General features: G+C 45.1%; 1 protein-coding gene across 1 annotated transcript; it reads left to right on the top strand.

The window, feature by feature from the left end:
• Positions 1-4,054: 4,054 nt before the first annotated feature.
• axin2 (axin 2 (conductin, axil)) lies at positions 4,055-19,435 on the top strand (the record flags this gene model as incomplete). The annotated part of the gene is made up of 11 exons (XM_083895773.1): positions 4,055-4,147; positions 5,496-6,427; positions 8,530-8,661; positions 10,905-11,007; positions 12,643-12,783; positions 12,884-13,416; positions 13,512-13,688; positions 13,806-14,021; positions 14,153-14,278; positions 14,982-15,149; positions 19,309-19,435. The coding sequence occupies exons 2-11, from the start codon at positions 5,619-5,621 to the stop codon at positions 19,433-19,435; spliced, it is 2,532 nt and encodes an 843-aa protein (XP_083751899.1). The 5' UTR covers positions 4,055-4,147; positions 5,496-5,618.
• Positions 19,436-19,732: the final 297 nt, after the last annotated feature.

Here is a 19,732-nt window from a genome sequence, read left to right as displayed (position 1 = left end):
ATGAGCAAACAAGCTAAACAGGAAGTGCTATATTAATTACAATGTAGGGAGGTTAGCTTTTAGTCTGAATGATTTACAGTTAATTAGATTCTCTCCATTTGTCATGTGCTGTCAGTCTGTGAGTTATGTTTATGCGATGCCTGTATGTGATGCATTTAGCAATTGAGCTAATTCCCGTCTATATATTTACATTGATGTTTATATTGCTGAATTATGTGCACTGTCCTAATTCAATAGATGCAATACCATTTGAAAAAGAGTAGAGATGAGAGCCGTGTTAACTGTGTCATGTTTCTTAATCTTAGGTGCCAAATCTAATGACCCATAGTCCTTAGACGTGTGTTTCCTCCATCTTCTCATACTCTCCAGCCACGGAGAAGAGGAACAGAGAGAGAGACTTGGAGAGACATGAGCATCCAGAAGAAGATAGTGAAGGAGAAAGGGGAACATGATGCAGTGGATGCGTTGGAAGTATAATCAAAGCCTCTGCCAGCTGCTGAGGAGAGTGTTTCTTGTCACAAACGTGTGACAAGAAACCAAGCAAGGAAAAGATTCCAATATTACAGAAGGAATGTAATGAACTCAGGGAGGAAAAGCATAGAAATCATAAAATCCGGCACATTTGACGAAGTGAAAGAGATTATGAAAAAAATGAAGACAATGACAACTGGCATGTATTCAAAACTGCACACAGTTATAACATTTATGACATCATCTCTACAGAGTGGTACGAACCCTTCTCCTTCCGTGGAACTGCTGTTCTTTGAGGTTAAAAATGAACCTGGTCGTATCTTAAGAATCTCAATTTCTTACCCTTTTACTTAAGTTTTATTTGTACATGTTTAATTTAACACATGCATGAAACAATTGTGATGAATTAATCAAACACTTCGCTTGGAAATGGCTGTTGTAGCCAGCACAAATAATATCAGGTGACTGGTGAATGGCGTCATGAGATGTACATGTTGTGAACAGAAGTATAAATATTGTAGGTCACCGTGTATAAAGTGAGAAACGCTGTGTGGCCTGTGTTGAATAAAGCATTTCAGGTTTCAGCTTTGTTCTCTTGTTTTCTTTTTGCCCTATTTTGTTGAACTATTTCCCTCAGGCAGTCATAGCTTTTCCAACTTGACATTCTTAAAAGAGTCGTGTCAAACTTTAAACAACTTTTGTGCACCGTACCGTCTTTTACAGATTCCAGATTTGCAGTCTGTCTTCATTATGCAGGACAGGTACCCCACAGTAACAGCCTATGTTTTTAGATGGATTGCTGGCATCCTGTGATATATGCAGATAAATATGTAGATAAGATATATATAGACGTCACTGAAGTCGGGCTGAGGCAGACGGTTTACTGTTTTCAGCGCCTGAAATACGACCGTGGGAGTTGTAAAAAGAATAGTGCCCAAAATGTAAAGTTTCACTTCATACGTCAGTTTTCCTGTGGCTGTCAAGTGTTTTAAATGTTATTTTAAAGGGATGTGAAATTACATTTTCATACATGTCATCTATCATACATGTCTTTTACTGCGTTAATGTTGCCTATTAGATGTGTGAGGTGTGAAAAAACAAAAGTCAGTGTGTTTACATGCATGTCTGATTTTAGTCTGACTAAGACAATAATTCAGTTTCCTTAATGTCATGTTAACAAGATTGTCCAACTAAAGTCGAGCTAGTCTTAGTCAGACTAACAAACCTGGATAATGCAATTCATAGTCCAATAGTCAGACTTGGCATTCTGCTCATGCACCAACATTTCCTCCCTGGTCTTTGACCTGGAAGTGGAAGGAGACGACGTATAAACCGCATTACTGTTCATGCGGCGGCAACGTCTTTCTTCGGACAACACAGCAACCACAAGAGCCATTCTCAATCCAATTTGTATCACGATTTACATGTACAGCAGCTACGAAACGTACAGAACCACAGCACCATCCAGCTCGCCATTTGTTTGCTTCTCTGTGACGTAAAGGTCAGAAACCGGAAACGGATTCAAAACGTGTTCGCTTATAGCGAGATACAGCGCACATTGGCAGCAAAACACCTCAGTGGCTTTTTTCGTAGGGCACGCATCGTCTGCGCCGCAATTCCTCTCGCAAATATAAATGAGACTTAAGGAAGCGGTCTCTGGTGGCTAATACACCCTGAGGACAGATTGCATTCATGCAGCTCAGGAATGTGACAACATGCATCCTCAAACCACGTCCAAATGTGTTTTTTGTGGACACGACGTGGAAGGAATGGGCGTGTTCTGACCTTACTCGGCACCGTCCACATGAGATCATTGGATCACTCTGGATGGGTGTTAACACCAGATCTGAAGAGGATCTATTTATTTCAACCATTTATCCACAGGTGGATGTTTATTTATTAAAAACGTTAATTTAGTTGAACTATTGCATTTGGTGAGGAGGTGCTGAGGATGTTTTTCATGTGTGGGATGTGAGGGCACCAAATTTGAGGGTAGTTAAGTGACCTTTTATTGATGAGCAATACATTAGTCATTGTCTCGTCAAGAGCAATTCCCACTTATATTAACCTCAATGGGAGGTGAGGCACCAAGGGAGAAAGTTTCACAGCACCTCTGGCAAACGGGCTAATCAAAGTGTTTGCTGTCTTTGTGAGTGTGTGTCCACAGAGACAACAAGGACACACAGACACTACTGTCTCTTTTTCAAGAATCTAGCCTGTCATCTCGTACAAAGACTCCCCTGTGGTGGCTCATTTCAGCGCTAAAGACCAAAGCAAAACACTATTGAGACTGTTCTATAAACACCAATAGCATTACTGACTGTAGTCAGTCCACCACGAACAAAGTAAATGGAGTGTCCAAAAAAAAAAGCTCCAAACAGCTCCTCTCAGTCAGAGCTGTGAGTGTGTTTATATTATAGGATATTGAACGCCTGAGCCGTTCATATTATCTCCTGATGTAGTAAAGGAGTTATACACAAAGCACAGAGCTGTGCAGTGAAGGCAGCAGAGAGAGGAGTAATTCTCCTGTCTCATAAGTGATATGATAACATCCTTCACGGAGCAAATCCTCAGTGAGCAGATGTTTTCCTTTGGTGGGAATGCATGTGCCCTAGTTTCCACTGGTGGGAGCTGTGGAGTGGTTTTATGTGATGCAGCCTCTGCTGCAGCATGCTGTGCATGAGGACTGAAGATGGATTCAGTGCCTGTTCATTATTTAAAATATATATATATATATATACATATATATATATATTACTTGCTTGTTTGTTGTATGTGCAATTCTTTAAAAGCTGCAACAGAGACACTGATCTGTGGCTCTGACATTCCCATGGTGTATATTTATGAGATTAAAACAAGTCTTACTATTTTGTCGACCTTATTACAATGTGACCAAACAAATGCATACGCGATCAGCATTTTAACATTTTAGTTGCACACTGGGCAGTTCGTGCACTGTGGTGCATCCTCGGGGACTCCACTGGGTTAATCTAAAAAAACTATGAGGGTCCTGAAAAGATCCGTGCGTCTTTAAAGTTTGTGTAGCAACAGAGGGATTGTGGCGATAATGCTATTAGGGCGGCAGATCAGTTACTTCTGACGCTCCAAAGCCTCGGGGAGTTGGCTCAAGATTGCTTGTCTTTGATAAGGTCCTCACCATGCAACTTCGAAAGCCGGGAAATCATTGCAAAAAAAAAGCCAATAAACCGGGCCACCTTTGAAATATCTATCACACACAGTGGCTGCAAACGCAAACACGAATCAGTACCACACGTTGTAATTTTGTCTACATATGTATTTGTTATTTTTCCGAGGCGCCAGGCTGCAATTGTTTTTTATGCAGCTGTCGGGACCTGGCAGTCGGTTCCTCACTTTGAAGTGCGTTGCTCCAGCCTCTCGCTTCAGTTGGTGTTGGAGTCGCCTACAGGAGAGACCGAGCGTGCGGCATGGCAGCCTGAAACCATAGGGAGGAGAAAAGGAGGGAGGGAGAAAAGCGGCATTTTTTTTTTTCTCTCTTCTCCTCTCTCTCTCTCTGCTTTTTTCTCTCCGTAAAACCGACTCGAACCTGAACGGGACCGTATGTGGACGCGTCGCGGAGACGAGCACAGTGGATTTGTAGCTGCTTTCCGTGGATAAAACAGGACTTTAATTTGAGGAGAGGGCTCGTGGATCGATGGTAAGTTAACCAAGTGTGTGTGTGTGTGTGTATGTGTGTGTGTTTGAGCCTGTGTGTGTATGTGAGCCTCCTCAAACTGGCCCCCGTTGGAGTTCTCTTTGATGTGCTGTTGACTCGCTTTGAAGTAATATTCGGTGGGAAATGAGCGGCTTTTTGCTCCATTTAAGCGCTAAAAAACGCCTCGAATCGTGTCTCTATCGCCCACTTATTTGTCTTTTCCATGTTGTTTGATTTTCATACTTAAAATAGAAGTTGTTGTTTTTTAAAGAAAGTGTTGGTCTATTTTTTTTTTTTTTTTTTTTTTTTTTTAAAGGAATTCCTCCCCCACAAGATGTGCGACTGGTGTGTAGCCTACATGGGATTGGACGTTAAAGAGTGGTTAATTTCGCTTGAAGTGTAACATCAAAGAAAGTTTAAAAAAAATAAAAAATAGACTCCAGATCACGCGACAGTATGATGGATGTAGAGTCGGATTGTAATGCTATACACGGTGTCCTGGAATATACTGTAGAATAGTGGTTTATTTTTATTTTTTTTCGACAAGTTGTCTGATTTTCATCTCTGACAAGTTCCACACAGTGTCAGTGGTTCACCGCCGCTGGTAGATTGTAGCACTGATGTTTGTCACACAAAAAAGGAGCTCACAGTCTGTGAAAATGGACCAACAGCTGAGACATGTGAGTGTTTTTAAGCCTCATGAGTGCTTTGCTTTCCCCAAAGACGCACAGGCAGCAGCAGGCAGTGAACTCCATTAACCATTTTGGCCACGTTTTTCTAATCCTTTCTAGTTTGTCCCACATCTTCTTGTCTCCCCCCCCCCCCCCCCCCCCACAGGGACTAGCCAGGCTTGTGGTGAGATAGATGTTGTGGTTTAGTAGGTGAGTGATCGAACATGGTCACGGGTGGAAGACTGTGTTTGCAGCCAGATTTGATGGTGGATCCGGAAACGGAGATGAAGGTCTTCACGTCTGTGCGTAATGATCTGGCATCAGGAGGATAAATGACTAATGAATTGTGTTCACTTCACAGCCCTGTTTGACGTTTCAACTTCCGACTTTAGCGCATTGTTCGGCTGGTTCTTCCCTGTTGTCAGTGCATGTGAGAAATGCGTGCTAAATGCTTGTTAATTTAAGTCCTTCAGCCTTGAAATCACAGTAAGGGTCACTGTTTACGTAATGCTGCTGCAGCGTTTTCTTTCTCACATTTTTTCCCTCAGAACTTTGCAGCTTTTCTCTCTTTTGTGTGTGTGTGTGTGTGTTAAAGTCAGTGGGGGACTGTAAAAGACTCTCTGCCCCTTTGAAGTTTGGGGCGGATCTGGTTTTGATTAGATCAATACTTTGTGTTTCAGGGAGAAGACGAGCAGCCAGAGAGAGAAGCTCCCCCGCTGACATAAGAGAGTGAGGAGATTACAGTAGAAGCTCAGAGGAGGCGAACACCAACACACGGGCTCTCTCCTGCTGCCTTCACAGCCATGAGCAGGGCGCTCATGGACCACATCGCCAGTAGTTTCCGCGAAGATGCTCCTCGACCCCCGGTGCCCGGGGAGGAGGGCGAGGCGCCCCGCTACCCCGCCAAAGTCGCAATGATGAAACCCGCGGGACCCACCAAATCGGTTCCGCTTGGCTCTCCGGGTTCCTCTGCGAGGAGAAACGAGGATGGTCTTGGGGAGCCGGAGGGGAGCGCCTCCCCGGATTCGCCGCTCTCCCGGTGGACAAAGTCGTTGCATTCTCTCCTCGGGGACCAGGACGGCGCTCTTCTTTTTCGGACATTCCTGGAGCGAGAGAAGTGCGTCGACGCGTTGGACTTCTGGTTCGCCTGCAATGGCTTCAGACAAATGGACCTTAAGGATTCTAAAACGCAGAGAGTCGCCAAAGCAATTTACAAGCGTTACATTGAAAACAACAGCGTTGTCGCCAAACAGCTCAAGCCCGCGACCAAAACCTTCATACGGGATAATATCAAGAGGCAACACATCGACTCTGCGATGTTCGACCAGGCGCAGACCGAGATCCAAACCAACATGGAGGAGAGCGCGTACCAGATGTTTCTCACCTCGGACATTTACTTGGAGTACGTGAGGACGGGCGGAGAGAACCCGAACCACGTCAACCCCAACGGGCTGGGCGACCTCAAAGTTGTCTGTGGATACCTGCCCACGCTGAACGAAGAGGAGGAGTGGAGCTGTGATTTCAAAGCCAAAGTGCTGGTTGGACTGTCAGCGAAGGTGCACAGGGCCCCCGTGTCCATGAGGACAGTGGATGTGATGGAGAAGGGATACAGGTATGGATACAACATCTTTACACGCCATTTACCCTCATGTCCTGAATGCATATGCTGCTTCAATGGGTCTTAAAGGCTGTCATATACAATAGAAAACCTTTATTACTTTAAAGTCAGTATTATTCACTCTCATCCATCAGGTTAAGATCAAATAAAAGTTTAGCAAAGTTATACAATTAATACATAACAACAATGCAACCTATTAATAATGATATTAAAACACAATTTGTTCAATATGCAATAAAATAATTTGCAGATGAAATCACATTTTATTATTACTCAAATGACATGTTGGACCTGTTAGTCCCGCGTGTTAGTAAACTGAACCCATGACCTGCAGATGAAAGCAGAGTTCTTTGCAGAGTTTTTTGACAAGGGGGAGGCTCAGATCCAGTGAAATTAGGCTTGGCCTTCCTTAATGCTCTGATCTTGTAGAACTATGACTATGAGTTCAATGAGAGTGGTACCTGCTGTCATTTTATCCCATCAGATTTATGAAAAAAGGATGACTGACTCAGTGAAACAGGACTTCACATTTTCACATCAAGATACACGTGTAAAAGGAAGAATACTCATGTTCCAAGTTCATAGAAAACTCTCACTGCCTGTCCCCTCTCACCATCTCCATTGGTAACCCTCTGCTCACGCTAGCCTGGCTTTCCGGGGGCTTTGAAATGGTTATGCGGAATGAGGGATCATCTTCCACAGCAAACGTTTAGAGCACGACTGGCTCTGGCCCCAGCCAGCAAATAATAGATGATGACATTGTTATGCTATGCCTCTTCCTGTTCATCACATTGATATTAATCTGTAGCAGATAGGTGTTGCATTGGAATTTCTTGATGCCTGTCGCATCGAAAGAGGAGAATCACAAGTTCAGTCTGATAATCCTCAAACAAATGCAGAGCGTGGTTGGACAATGCAGCAATAAATTAAACGTTGCATTAATGTCCTAACTTTTACAATGTGAATATTCTGATTAGGATATTTGTGGCTTGTTCACATGCCTGACTTATTTCTGGTAGAACAGCCTGCCTTTGACATGAAGCCCTGAAACCCTTTCTCTCCTCTTCCATTGTCACCCTACAGATTCAAAACATGTGGAATTCATTTCTGCTTTTTTTCCCCCCTGCTTCCCTCTCCTCACCTCTTCTCATCTCAGGTTCTCCTTTCAAACAAGAAAGACAGAAACAAAACAAACCCTGAATGGAAGCAACTGCACTTAAAAAAAATCGAGCCCCCCCCTCCATCTTTCCCACTCTCCTCTTACCTCTCTTCATGTTTGTGTTAATTTTCCTCTGACCCCCCCCCCCCCACACACACACACACACAGAGAGACACACACCTTCTACACTTTTATCTTCTTTTGAAAACTCCCGAGATGGGGACTGCAAGGCATGTTTTGCAGTGAAATTGAGGGGAAAGAGAGCGGAAAAGGAAGGACGGAGAGGGTGGAGTGTGACAGGAGGGGGGGAGTGTACCTCATAAAAGAAAGAGAGTGAGGAGAAAGTATAAATGAGGGGTGAGGGAGAGAGAGAGAGAAACGCAAAGAGGGAAGAATGCAAGGCCAGCTGTGTTAAATACCTGACTCTTAGCAAGCCCCTCTGAAGGTCAGCCTGGAGCTGGGGGCTTCAGCTTTAGTCATGCTGGGTTTCTCCCTCCTTTTTTTTCCCTCTCCCTTTTCTTTTCTTCCCTGTCACACTCTTCGTGCTCCCACTCCATACCCCCCCCCCCCCCTTTTAGTCACTCCCCCTTTTCTTCTCCCCCTGTAGCATTGCAAGAATTCATACACACAGCGGGAGATGAATACTGAGGAAAGAGTGCGTGTGAATGACAGAAATGGAAAGGAGGAAACTGGGCTACATTACAAGGCATAGGGAAAGAAAACACAGTTTTCGCAACGCAGATGAGCTTGTATTTTATAGCAGGAGTTGCCTGACTCTACAGCAGTCACATCTATTAATTAATCACAGGATACAGGTGTCGAAATACACATAACCTACCGCTCAGGAAGCAGAAACTCAATGTCACCCACCTGTTGGATGTTGTTTCATAGAGCTGCATTAGTATTCATCTGATCTCTGCTTGTGTCACCTCCACAGATCGTACAAGAGAGGAGACTCGCTCAGCTCTTGCCACATGGGCTCCTTTGCCCCTGTCAGCAGCACCAACGACAGCGAGGTCTCCAGTGATGCTTTAACAGACGACTCCATGTCCCTGACAGATAGCAGTGTGTAAGTGGATATTAACCATATGTATGAGTGTGGCGTGGTGTTGTGGCTGTATGAAATAAGACTCTGTGGACTCTCTCCTTAATCAAACTGAAAGGATGTGTTAATGTAGTTGAGATCCTAGTGAATTGTGGTCATTTAAAACAGTTAAAGACAATAGAACAGCCAGGGTGTGGCATGAATCTGTGCCAGGTCCCCTCCTTGTATGAGTGAGTTTTTACATTTATTAGACATGTTGTGAAGAGGGTTTCACAATCATGTAATGTATTGGTAAATATAAGTACTTATTTGATTTATTTCATTATGAGATAACCTATTGAATGCCAGAACATTTAGGATGCCAGGCAGAGGTAGTACAGAGAGCACATGCACACCTCATGTATGGTTTGTGTGCAGTTGTGTACATGTCCAGGTCCTCATCCTCATGGGGCAATCCCGTGTCTCTCAAGTGACTTGGTGCTATGAAGTCATTGCACGGTGCACAGCTCAAGGACAGGAGTGCCCGGGTCATCAAAAGCAGAAAAATCTTGGCACAAGTTGATCAAATGCAGCATGAATGATGTCAGTGATAAAGCAAGCTAGATGACCAAGATAAAGATACTTATAGAGTGAGACATTGGTGTTTAGTGCAACATGTGGGCTGGGCTGTGCATAAATATGGCAGCTATAAAGAGTTATTCTTTTATAACAAGGAGCCCTCTGCTCTGGCATATCACTAGACAGCCTAGCTTCAAAGTGGCCGACACCAATATAGTCCTATTCTGCTGGACTTTGACCCAGTGCAGTTCCAAAGCCCTGGCCACAGCGATGACATCCCCTTCACCCATATTTCCTGTCTGCACTGTCCTTGATCTGAATATCTGCCTCTGTTTCGGTCAGTTAAATGTACCCATAAACAGTTGAGTCTCATGTACAGATAAAGAAAAGAATAGAAAAGGGTTGGGTGGGAAGAGAAAGAAAGTAGCGGAGGGGGGATTTTTGCTAATATCTTATTTATGGATTTGCTTGGACGCTGGGGAATGCAGCTGCGCAGACTTCAAACATTACCTTATCTTACAAACCAGCCTTTTGATGTGCGGAGATCAGAAGCTGGCTGCTGCAGCGCTTGCCAAATGAAGATTGGGGGTGGGAGGTGGTGTGTGTGTGTGTGTGTGTTTGGGGGGGGTGTTTATGCGCATGACTGTGGCATTTCAAAGCAAAAGTGGAAAAGTGCTCGTCAGTTAGGCTTGGTCACCAGGAAACTGCTGTTTAGCATGGGAGAAAAGACACCATTATACACTGTCAAGTGCTTCAGTTTGAAGCCCGAGCATTGCTGTTTACTGTTTGATTTCATTTTTATCCAGTCAGCCTTTCAGTCCCTCAGATGGATTTAACCAGGTTAGCTGCACCCTTGGGTCCTGTTCTGCAGCAACACTTTGAAACAGCAGAGTGGATATCTAATGCTAACAGTGTTCTCAACTCAACATAAAGGCAGCAGGGGAATGCTAATGCTGATACTACAGTTGCTTACACACACTCTCAGTTCAACCCTGAATTCTTCCACACTTAATAAGCTTGATGAGCTGTAGGTGTGATAGTAATGTCTAAATCAGTTGAAATATACAGTAAACAGGCTTTAGTCTTGCAGCTCCATCACATAAAGTTTGTGATGTCCTATTGAGTCCATGTGTGAATAGAGCAGGTGAGAATTCATAACAAATGAGTGAATGTTTTGTATAATTTCTCCCTACATGCATAACCCTGGCCTAAACTAATCAGTGTATTACCAGTGGGAGTGAAAGTGTCACACGCAGACAATGTCCCGTTGTGTGCTGCATGTGTGAAAGGGCAACTTAGGGCAATATCCAGAGAATCGGGTCATAATGAAAAAAATGGCTTACATTAGCCTTTGTGTAATGTTGAAAGAAATGGCGTAGCAGAATGCCCAGTACTGCACTGACGCCAGAGCTGAAGTGTCTTTGTGGGGCAAACAAAACTTCTTGTCACCTCATTTAGAACCCATCTGCTCTGACGCAAAGGCCAGAAATACTGGCATCATTTACCTCTGACTGCCTTATTTGTTCTTATATTAAGCCAGAAAGATGAAAACACTTGCTAGGATAATTAATAAATTAGATTTCTCCTTGCATGATCTGTGTTTGATCTACCCAGATGGCTAACAAGCTTCTTCCCCAAATGGCTGTTTGGTCTTTTATGATGTATTTGATTGGGTAATTGACCTTTATGATCTGCCTGTGCACCCCCAGAGATGGCATTCCTCCATATAAACTGGGCTCCAAGAAACAGTTGCACAGAGAGATGCAGCGCAACATGAGGATGAACAGCCAGGTCTCTCTGCCTGCTTTCCCTGTAAGTACACAAACACACACACATATAAACACACACACGCTCAGAAGTCTTTTTGAACCTGGGTCACACAGTCTGATTTCCATACCACCTTCTGTTCTGGGTCTCTTTTGGTTCTATGAATAGTAACACAGCTGTATTCAGCATTCTCACTTCAACAGTACCAGCAAAGATCTAAAGAGTCAAAGACCCTCCCCCCACACACCCACACACATACACTATATAAGTAACACACACACACATGCCCCTTCTCTACCTTTGGTGTCACCTATACCCCCATTAGGATCTTTGATGTGCACAGAAAACGGGGAGTTCTCTAAGCGGTTTATCGCCGCAACGCTTGGACCACGTCAGGTTTTTTTTTCTTCTCCACTGATGCTGTTAAAAAAAGAAATGGAGAATAGAGAGAGAGAGATGAGGAAGATCTCTGCCGCCTTATCCCGGGGGCTCTGAAATCAGCCAAGTTCTCCAACGAAAACACAAAGATACCCAGGCACACACACACACACACACACACACACACACACACACACACAGCTGTGATCCAAGGATGAATGAAGCAAACGCACAAGGAAGTGACAACTTCCAAGAGGACTGGCCTCCTTTTTCCACACACACTCACGCTCGTGCTCAGGCAGCCCCCTCACCCAAAAGTGAGAATTTACTGGTTGTCATGTGCTTGTGGGTCAGAAAATAGTCTGTAGCTAGAAGTTACCATTATAGCATGTGTATAACTTGTATTGAGGAAAAATGTGGTAAAAAAATCTACGTCCCGTTTTCCCTTTTTTTGCTTTTTTCCTTGTTTTTGTTTCCCGTCTGATTTTTGGCGATGTGCTGCCATTCCCATGGTGCACCAGCCTCAGGCTCCTTCTTTTCCTCAGTCTTTCTCCCCTTCATCCGTACTACAAAGAAAAGAGAGAAACAAAAAAAGAAATCAAGAAAGCCCAGTGCAAAAAAATGCAAATAATTTATTATGCACGCACACACAAACGTTCTCATACTGTCACTGCACTGTACCTCAAAGGTGCCCAGTGTGTGACAAGGGGGGGAATAAATTACCTCAACCTTTCTGATCTCCCATCCATTTTTGGCACCTTTATCTCTGTCTTCCAATCCTTCCCTCGCTTCATTTTTTCTTTCTCTGCCCTCCTGCAAGCATACATCTCTGCATCTTAACTTCTCCCTTTTTTTTAATCCCTCATCCTTTCCTCCCTGTAGTTCTCTTCCACCCCCTGTTGATATGAGGCTTTTATTCCTAGATGTAAAGCCACTGCTTCCCATCTATCTATCCCTCCCTCCACCACCCTATTCTCCCCTACTGAGTGTTTGATATTTGACGAGGAAGTCTTTGAAGTGAGCTGACTTTAAAGAGCCCCGCCGATACTGACAGAAGGAACCAGCCAAGGCCGAGCCCAGTGTGACCATTCAGCAGGCATGCCACCCCTTTAAACTACCCAGTAGTCCTGGGTGCCTATGATAGTGCCCTGATCAGTTCCACCAGTGGTGGGAAAGACTCTGGGGAAGAACACTGCATAAATGTGATTTAATGAGCCAAGGGGAAGTTAAAGGAGGGTGCAGCCTTGGTAGTGCAGTGATGACAAGAATGACACAACTAATGTTCTGTCTTTCTTCCCCAAGCGCACTCGATGTCCTCCTAAGGAGATGGTCCCAATGGAGCCAGCACAGTTTGCTGCTCAGCTCATCTCTCGCCTGGAGAGCCTAAAGAGAGAGCAGGACACCATCAGCTCTCTGGAAGAGAGGCTGCAGCAGATTCAGGAGGTGTGTAACTGACTGATCTGACTGAAAAACTTGTTTTTTTAGCCGTTTGTTGTTTTCCTTTTTTTTGGTGGATGGCTCATGCTGTATTTGTTTTTACTAGGAGGAAGAAAGAGAAGACGCAGAGATTGTGGGAAGTGCTCCTCAGCTCTCCCCCCACCCCTTGACCCTCCTGTCTGGCTCCTCTGACGAGGACCCCCAAGCCATCCTGGATGAACACCTCTCCCGTGTCCTGAAGACCCCCGGCTGCCAGTCCCCACCTGTCATCCGGCATTCACCTCGCTCCAGCTCCCCCGAGCACAGACCCTTTACCCGGGCTGGGTTTGGAATTAAGGCCCTGGTAAGAACTGGGCTTCCCAGTTCTTCTGTCTCCAGTCCGGAACTTGGGTCGGTTACTCTGTCCTTGGGTCCCAACAGGACCCTTGTCACCAGGCAGAGCACAAAACACATCCACCACCACTACATCCACCATCATGCCAGTCCCAAGTCAAAAGAGCAGATAGAGAGAGAGGCAGCCCTCAGGGTGCGCGGCTTGTGCTCCAGTAGTGGAGAGGGCCCACCATGCCAGTCTTATCCACGCAGCCGCAGCCTGGGCAGAGAGTCGTGTGGAGCAGTTTCAACAGACAGCAGCATGGGGTCAGTACCAAGCTCAATGCTTCAATTTAATTTTCATTCCTGTTGTTTTTTTTTTGTTTTTAAAATCTAAATGCTTTTTATTTCTCCCCCTCCAGGCGGTCCAGCTCTTTATCCAGGCGTTTGTGTCATTCCGGGGCTGAGGATGGAGCAGCAGAAAAGTCTACAGAGGACTGTGGGCTGTTACAGCTGCCCAGTGACACGACGGATCCCACCCAAAATGTGTTGCAGTGGATCCTGGAAAGTAAACAGCGGGGAAGACATAAGTCTCACAGGTGAGCAGAGGATAGTGAAGCGCTAAAGGGTGTGACTTGAGTTTAAAATATCCCAATTTATGGCTATAACTGTTATATTATGTTAATGCACATTGTCTTGTCTGTTTCCCCTCACAGTTCTCAGAACACCAAGAAATCCTTTGGAGCCTCTTCCACGCAGACACACACATGGGGTGGTGGTGGAAGCTGTGGCCACCTACGTAGCCACCAGCCAGCACAGCCATTCATCCAAGACCCTGCCATGCCCCCCCTGCCCCCTCCCAACACTTTGGCCCAGCTGGAGGAGGCCTGTCGCAGACTGGAGGAGGTCTCCACCAAGACCACCAAGCAGAGGTACATGGAGACTGCCTGCTGTACATTGCTCTTGGCTATAATCTGCTTTATTGCTTGCTGCCGCACATGTGATGCCTTTTGTGGTTAGTGTTTTTGATAGTAACATTAACACATTTGATGTCTCCTCTTAGGCATTCAGTTTCCAGCCTCCAGCGAGAGAAGAGCCACCTAGTGCCTGTCCAGGGTGGGGGGTCCGTCCCTCTGGCCAACCCCAGCCCCACTGGTCCCTCGGCGAGCCCTGGCCTCCAATCAGAAGAGTACGATGCCTCTAGCGTCCTGCCCTCCCTCTCCTCTCCTCTCTGCTCCTCTTCCTCCTCCTCCTCTCAGCCATAGCCTCCACCTTGCAGTGTACTTCTACTCTTTTTAACTCTTCCTTCTTGTCATCTGCACGGCTCACTGCACATGTAGGGAGACAGCAGTTATAGAAAAATACACGCCTACATACAGTCACTCAAACGAGAAGGTGACCCCCTTTCCACAGTCTATTTTTAACTTTTCCACACACAGGCCTGCCTCTGCCTCTGCGTTTGCTTGAATCTTGTCTATTTGTGCTGAGTGTGTAGTTGCAGCAGCACCTGACTGACACTTCTCCGTATGCGTCATTTTTATTTGCTGTCTGTCAGTGAGCTGGCTGTCAGCTGAGACAGAGCAGAGTCTAGCAAAGAGAGAAAGAGCGCTCCTCTGGAGTGGGCGAAGTGGAATTGTGTGGCCACGCAACAGATGTGCACTCGCTTACTAATGGCACTGATCACCCACTCTTCCACTTGTGATGCTCGTCAGTTAGGCTGCTGTTTGTGTTGTTGTTGTTGCATGCTGTCTACTACTGTGTACATCTTTGGTCAGGTTTCCTTAGAAGCTTTGCTCCATTTCTGATTTCTCTTTTTGCCGTTTGTTTTGTGTCATGAGGATGCTCGCTCCTTCTCACACACCCTTTCTTTGTTCTTCTTTATCCGTCTGTAGGGTGAAGGAGTGTAAGAAGGGTTTAGGAAGCCATGGGGTGTGCAGTGGCGAGACAGTGGTGACATATTTCTTCTGTGGTGAGGAGATCCCCTACCGGAGGACCATGAAGAGCCACAGTCTCACCCTGGGCCACTTCAAGGAGCAGCTCCGCAAGAAGGGCAACTACAGGTTTGTGTGTTACATTTCTGTAAGCCTTGAAGAATGGATTTGTTGTTGACTGTGAACTTATCACCACAAACTGACTACTGTTTCACGCAGAAAAGCTTAGCTTTATAACTATGTTAACTATGTTGTGTTATGCTAAATTTAAGATGTGGAGGAAATTGATAACGGGTGAGTTCTCAGTATCTTTGATGGCATGGGAGCAGTGTGGCTGAGGCTACATTCATACTACATTCTTGTTAGAAAATGCATAAATTCTGCTGGATATGACTGCACTCAACTCTCCACCAACAATTTAGAAATCCTAAAACTGAGAAGCATAAAAACACTGCTGGCTCTGTTTTAGAAAAAAAAAAAACGGAGCTCCTTGGGAATGATGATTCCGTTACATCGGTTTGCTTCTCAATTGGTTATTTCTTCTTTATTCATTGTCCATAACTATATAATCAGCAGTGAAAGAATAGCTCTGTTGACTCTCAGTTCCGGCCACACCGTGTTGTCAGTCTGACTTTGAGCCAGCGATGTTTCTTTTAGCTAATACTTGCATAAACTTGGCATGCCACATGTCCTAGTGCACCTGAATCATCTTAGAGTACACGTTTTAGGTGCGTTTGTATGGACACAGAACTGAAAAGCTTATCTGGACGCAGACGCAGACCAGTTTTTCCATCTGAAAACACCAGTTTCAGATGAAACATAGTAGTAGGGATGTCTGTTTTTTTGTTGTTGTTGTTTTTTTAATCTGAGCTCATTAGTGGTATCTCATATTGCGGTGATGTTGCACATTTTGAACATTATCACAATCAACTCGGTGCAGGAGCAACGAGTAGAGTGTGTTTTTCGTCTCTTTTGTAAATGTGTGTGTATATATATATATATATATATATATATATATACACTTTTAAATGTTCTATTTTTTTCCCCCTTTAACTTAAAATGTTTTCATACACATTTGTGTGGAGCGTTTCTATCATTGTTTGCTTCAGTTTCTGGCCTCTGTGGTGTGTGTGTGTCTCTTGAGAGGGGTGCAATGAAAAGGAAAGGACAAGAGGGGAGGGGGGAGGCTGGGTGGAGCGGGGGTTAGTGGGAGAGTTTGAACTGCAGCGATTTGGGTCCCATCTGGTATTGATTTCCATGCTAAGGCACACTTAATACACATGGCTTTGAAGCCCCGGCCCCTTTCATTTCAACCAACAAAGACTCACACAAATGGCCAGCGTGCAAATTCTTCAATGATGCTATCAGGGGCTCTTTTTCTCTGCTCTACCGTGTGTGTGCGCGCGCGCATGAATGTGCTTGTGTTAAACGTGCACAATGTTTACACATGTTGTAATCATTTTATGGATATATTTGAAAGGCTGATTGTTAAATGCCAGATCCGCTTGTTTGCTGTACTTCAGGGCCCTGACTGAGGCTGCACCACCTCACCGTGTGTTTGCACAGAGAGATTTTTACTTTGATTGCTTCTTTCCAGTGGGCATTAAAGAAAAAAAGATCAAACGCACATTGTTTGAGCTGCCACGGTCTCCAGGATAACAATTGTGTTAATAATTATGGGTATCATACTATAATTTCTGGTTGACAAAAAGGTGAAGGAACTCCTAGAAATGTCCTTCTCTAGATGTGTGCCGTGTTTTTGGATCAACAAATGTGACGAGTACTGAAGGCCACATTATACTTCTCCGACTGCGTATGCGTTATCCGTCTGCGTCACCACGGAGACGCCTCGAGCATTTATACTTCTGCGTCGTGGTGACGGACACTCGCTGCAATTTCCCGCCCGATCAGTAGGGGTCGCTGCGCAAGGTTGTTGTGCTTCTGGCTACAGTGAGCAATGGCGTCCGAGAAAGAAAGAGAGAGAAAGACTGTTGTTGTTGAAAAAGTGGCCGTTTCTCACTTTTCTGTGTCACGGAACGCAGTTTTAAGATAATTTGAGGCGAGAAATTGGCCATTTAGAGTCTAAACATGTGCTGTGTGTGTTAAGATATGACGTATTTATAGTTCGGCAGCGGCGTTATCGGCGGGGATCAGCTCCGCCTCTGTCAGGACGCCCGGAGCGCACTGAGAGCCGGCACAGAGCAGCTTAGCTCGGCCTGTCCTGAGGACCAATCGCAGCTCTTGTCGTCTCCGTAGTCCCTTGACGGAGTGACGGACACTTAAAAAATATTCCGTGCACCCGGAGACGACGCAGAGGCTCTTCGACAGGTTCTGCGTCGACGCAGAGGACTCTGCGTAGCTACGCAGAGCACTTTACGCAGGAGTATAAATTGGGCTTTAGCTCCAAGTTCTTCACATCTGTCTGTTTGCCCCCCCCCCCCCCCCCCCTCCTCCTCCTCCTCCACAACACCCCGGTCCGCCCCTCTTCTTTTCTCTCTACGCTGTCTCAGTTCCTGTGTCATACCATCCGCATTTTTTGGAAAGAGAGCCTGCGCGGTGCTTTAATAGCAGCCAGAGAATGTGTGGAGTTGGGTCATTTCAACATGGCAGCGGTTCAACAAAGAACAGTACTGCCAGGCCCTGCCAGATGATATTGGTGCCAGATGTCAGTGCAAACGTAGAGAGCTGTGGAGAAGGGGGGGAAACAGATCTAGCCACATAAAACATGTTCCAGTGGAAATTCAGGCTCTCTCTGTCTCTGTCTGTCTCTCTCAGCAAAAAGATCATGGCTCTTTGAAGAAGAGTAGAGCGGCTCAACTTTTTCTTCCTCCTCTAGATAGGAAAAGTGGATACAATTATCAGGCATGTCTTGTGTCCTTTCATGCCGTCCTTTTTATCTACTTAGTCTTATTAACTCTCCTCATTTTCCTCGGTGAGGGCTCTTGTGTTCCACTTAGTTGAAGCCTTCCTATATTTCAAATGAAGCTGCTTTTTATTAGTGACCACCCTCGCGCTGACTGCAGCGCGTGTGCTCACAGGCACCTTTTTTTTGCGAGGATGTTTTTTAAGACTCCAGCTCTTGTTTTTTATAAGTGTTGCATGTTCGGCCTCTCGTCTCGTTAAAAAACAAAAGTCTCACAAACATTCCACCCCACACATGGAGCAAATTGAGGCATTTTTCCATTACATAGTTAATGAGTACATTCTGAGAAAAAAACTCACCCCTGCTGGTTTCTCTTCCTCTAACATGAGGATGGAGTTGGGGGTTGCATCATTAATGCCCCAGTGAAGTCATGGCTGACAACAAGCCCCTCCTTTTTAAATGTCTTTTTTTTTCTTTTTCAACAAGGCAAAGTTGCCAGTTGCTCACTCCTGCCATCGACAGGGGCAAGCAAGGACATAGCGTACTATTTCCTCTGTCTCCTCCTCTTCTGTGTTGCCTGTGTTTGTGTCTTTGTCACTGTAATAGTGAAATGGGGTTGAGTGAAAGCCTGTGCACATGTGCCTGCTAACATGAGTACAAGAGGGCGTGTATGAGTTCAGGGGTGAAATGTCGGCAGACTTGCAGGTACCACAAATTTCCGCCTTTGTCAAAGGACCCCTTCATTAGCATGTTGGCCTAATTGCTCCCATTAGCTGGGGCAAAGCTCATGATGGAAATGAGGAGAAAAATAGAGTAGGAGAGGGATGAGGAGGTTGTATTCTTTGCAAGAACTTGGTGATGCCATCCTGATGTGGGGGTGAGCATGAAGTACATTGAGATTCTTAAACTAAAAACAATATAAAAACACAAGATTTGCCAAATTTGAAATTGTGCAATCATAATAAATACAATGCAAGTGCGTTAAAAAGACATTGGTTTGATGTGGTAGCCTAAAAACATGGAAGAAATGTTGGTCTGTGAATGTGTTGGAGAGTGGATGAGTGGCTGTCTTTGGTCACACTGTCAGGGGTTTTGTACTGCGATACTATATTCGGTTTTCTTTGTGTAATGACCAAAGTGGAAGGAAAGGCGCAGAGTCAGCTAGCAGTCGGAAGGTTAAATAGAACACAAAACCACTGACGTGAATAATTCCATATCGGTGCTTCAAATAATTAGTTGTGTATCAAATTTTAGCGTATCCATATTTTCTTAAACCCCTGCACACCATCCTGAGACGTCAGCTGAGTTGGTTGATTATAGACTGGGTGTGAATGCTGGAAAACAAGCTTGGTGTCATTAAATTTGCAGTAATTAAAGTTCATGTATGAGAATCAATGCCTTAATTGTCATGTCTCTCTTTTGCAGGTACTACTTCAAGAAAGCCAGTGATGAGTTTGAGTGTGGCGCAGTGTTTGAGGAAGTGTCCGATGACGGCTCCCTGCTGCCAACATACCAGGGCAAGATCCTGGGCAAGGTGGAGAGGATGGAGTGAGACCATGCTGCTGCTGCTGCTGCCCACGCTGTGGAATTAACTCGTACAAATGCTATGGATGTAGTCCCTCATACCCTGACACACACAGCACATGTGTCTTTAAAGCTAAGACTGCAGGAATGGAGATTGTTGAGGTTTGTGCAAATGGACTGGAAGAACTATGGCGAGGGGAGGAGAAGAAAAAAAGGAAGGAGCACTTTGCAGGACTATCAGCCTGCGTTGAAGTTAAGAAAATCTGTGTTGCTGGACTGAAACGTCTCCATGGTTCCAGAAGAGAAAATACTAGAGACTCTAGGT

The sequence above is a fragment of the Microchirus variegatus genome (assembly GCF_963457635.1).
Source record: "Microchirus variegatus genome assembly, chromosome: 10".
Lineage (NCBI taxonomy): Eukaryota > Metazoa > Chordata > Actinopteri > Pleuronectiformes > Soleidae > Microchirus > Microchirus variegatus.
This window is presented reverse-complemented; position numbering and strand designations above follow the sequence as displayed.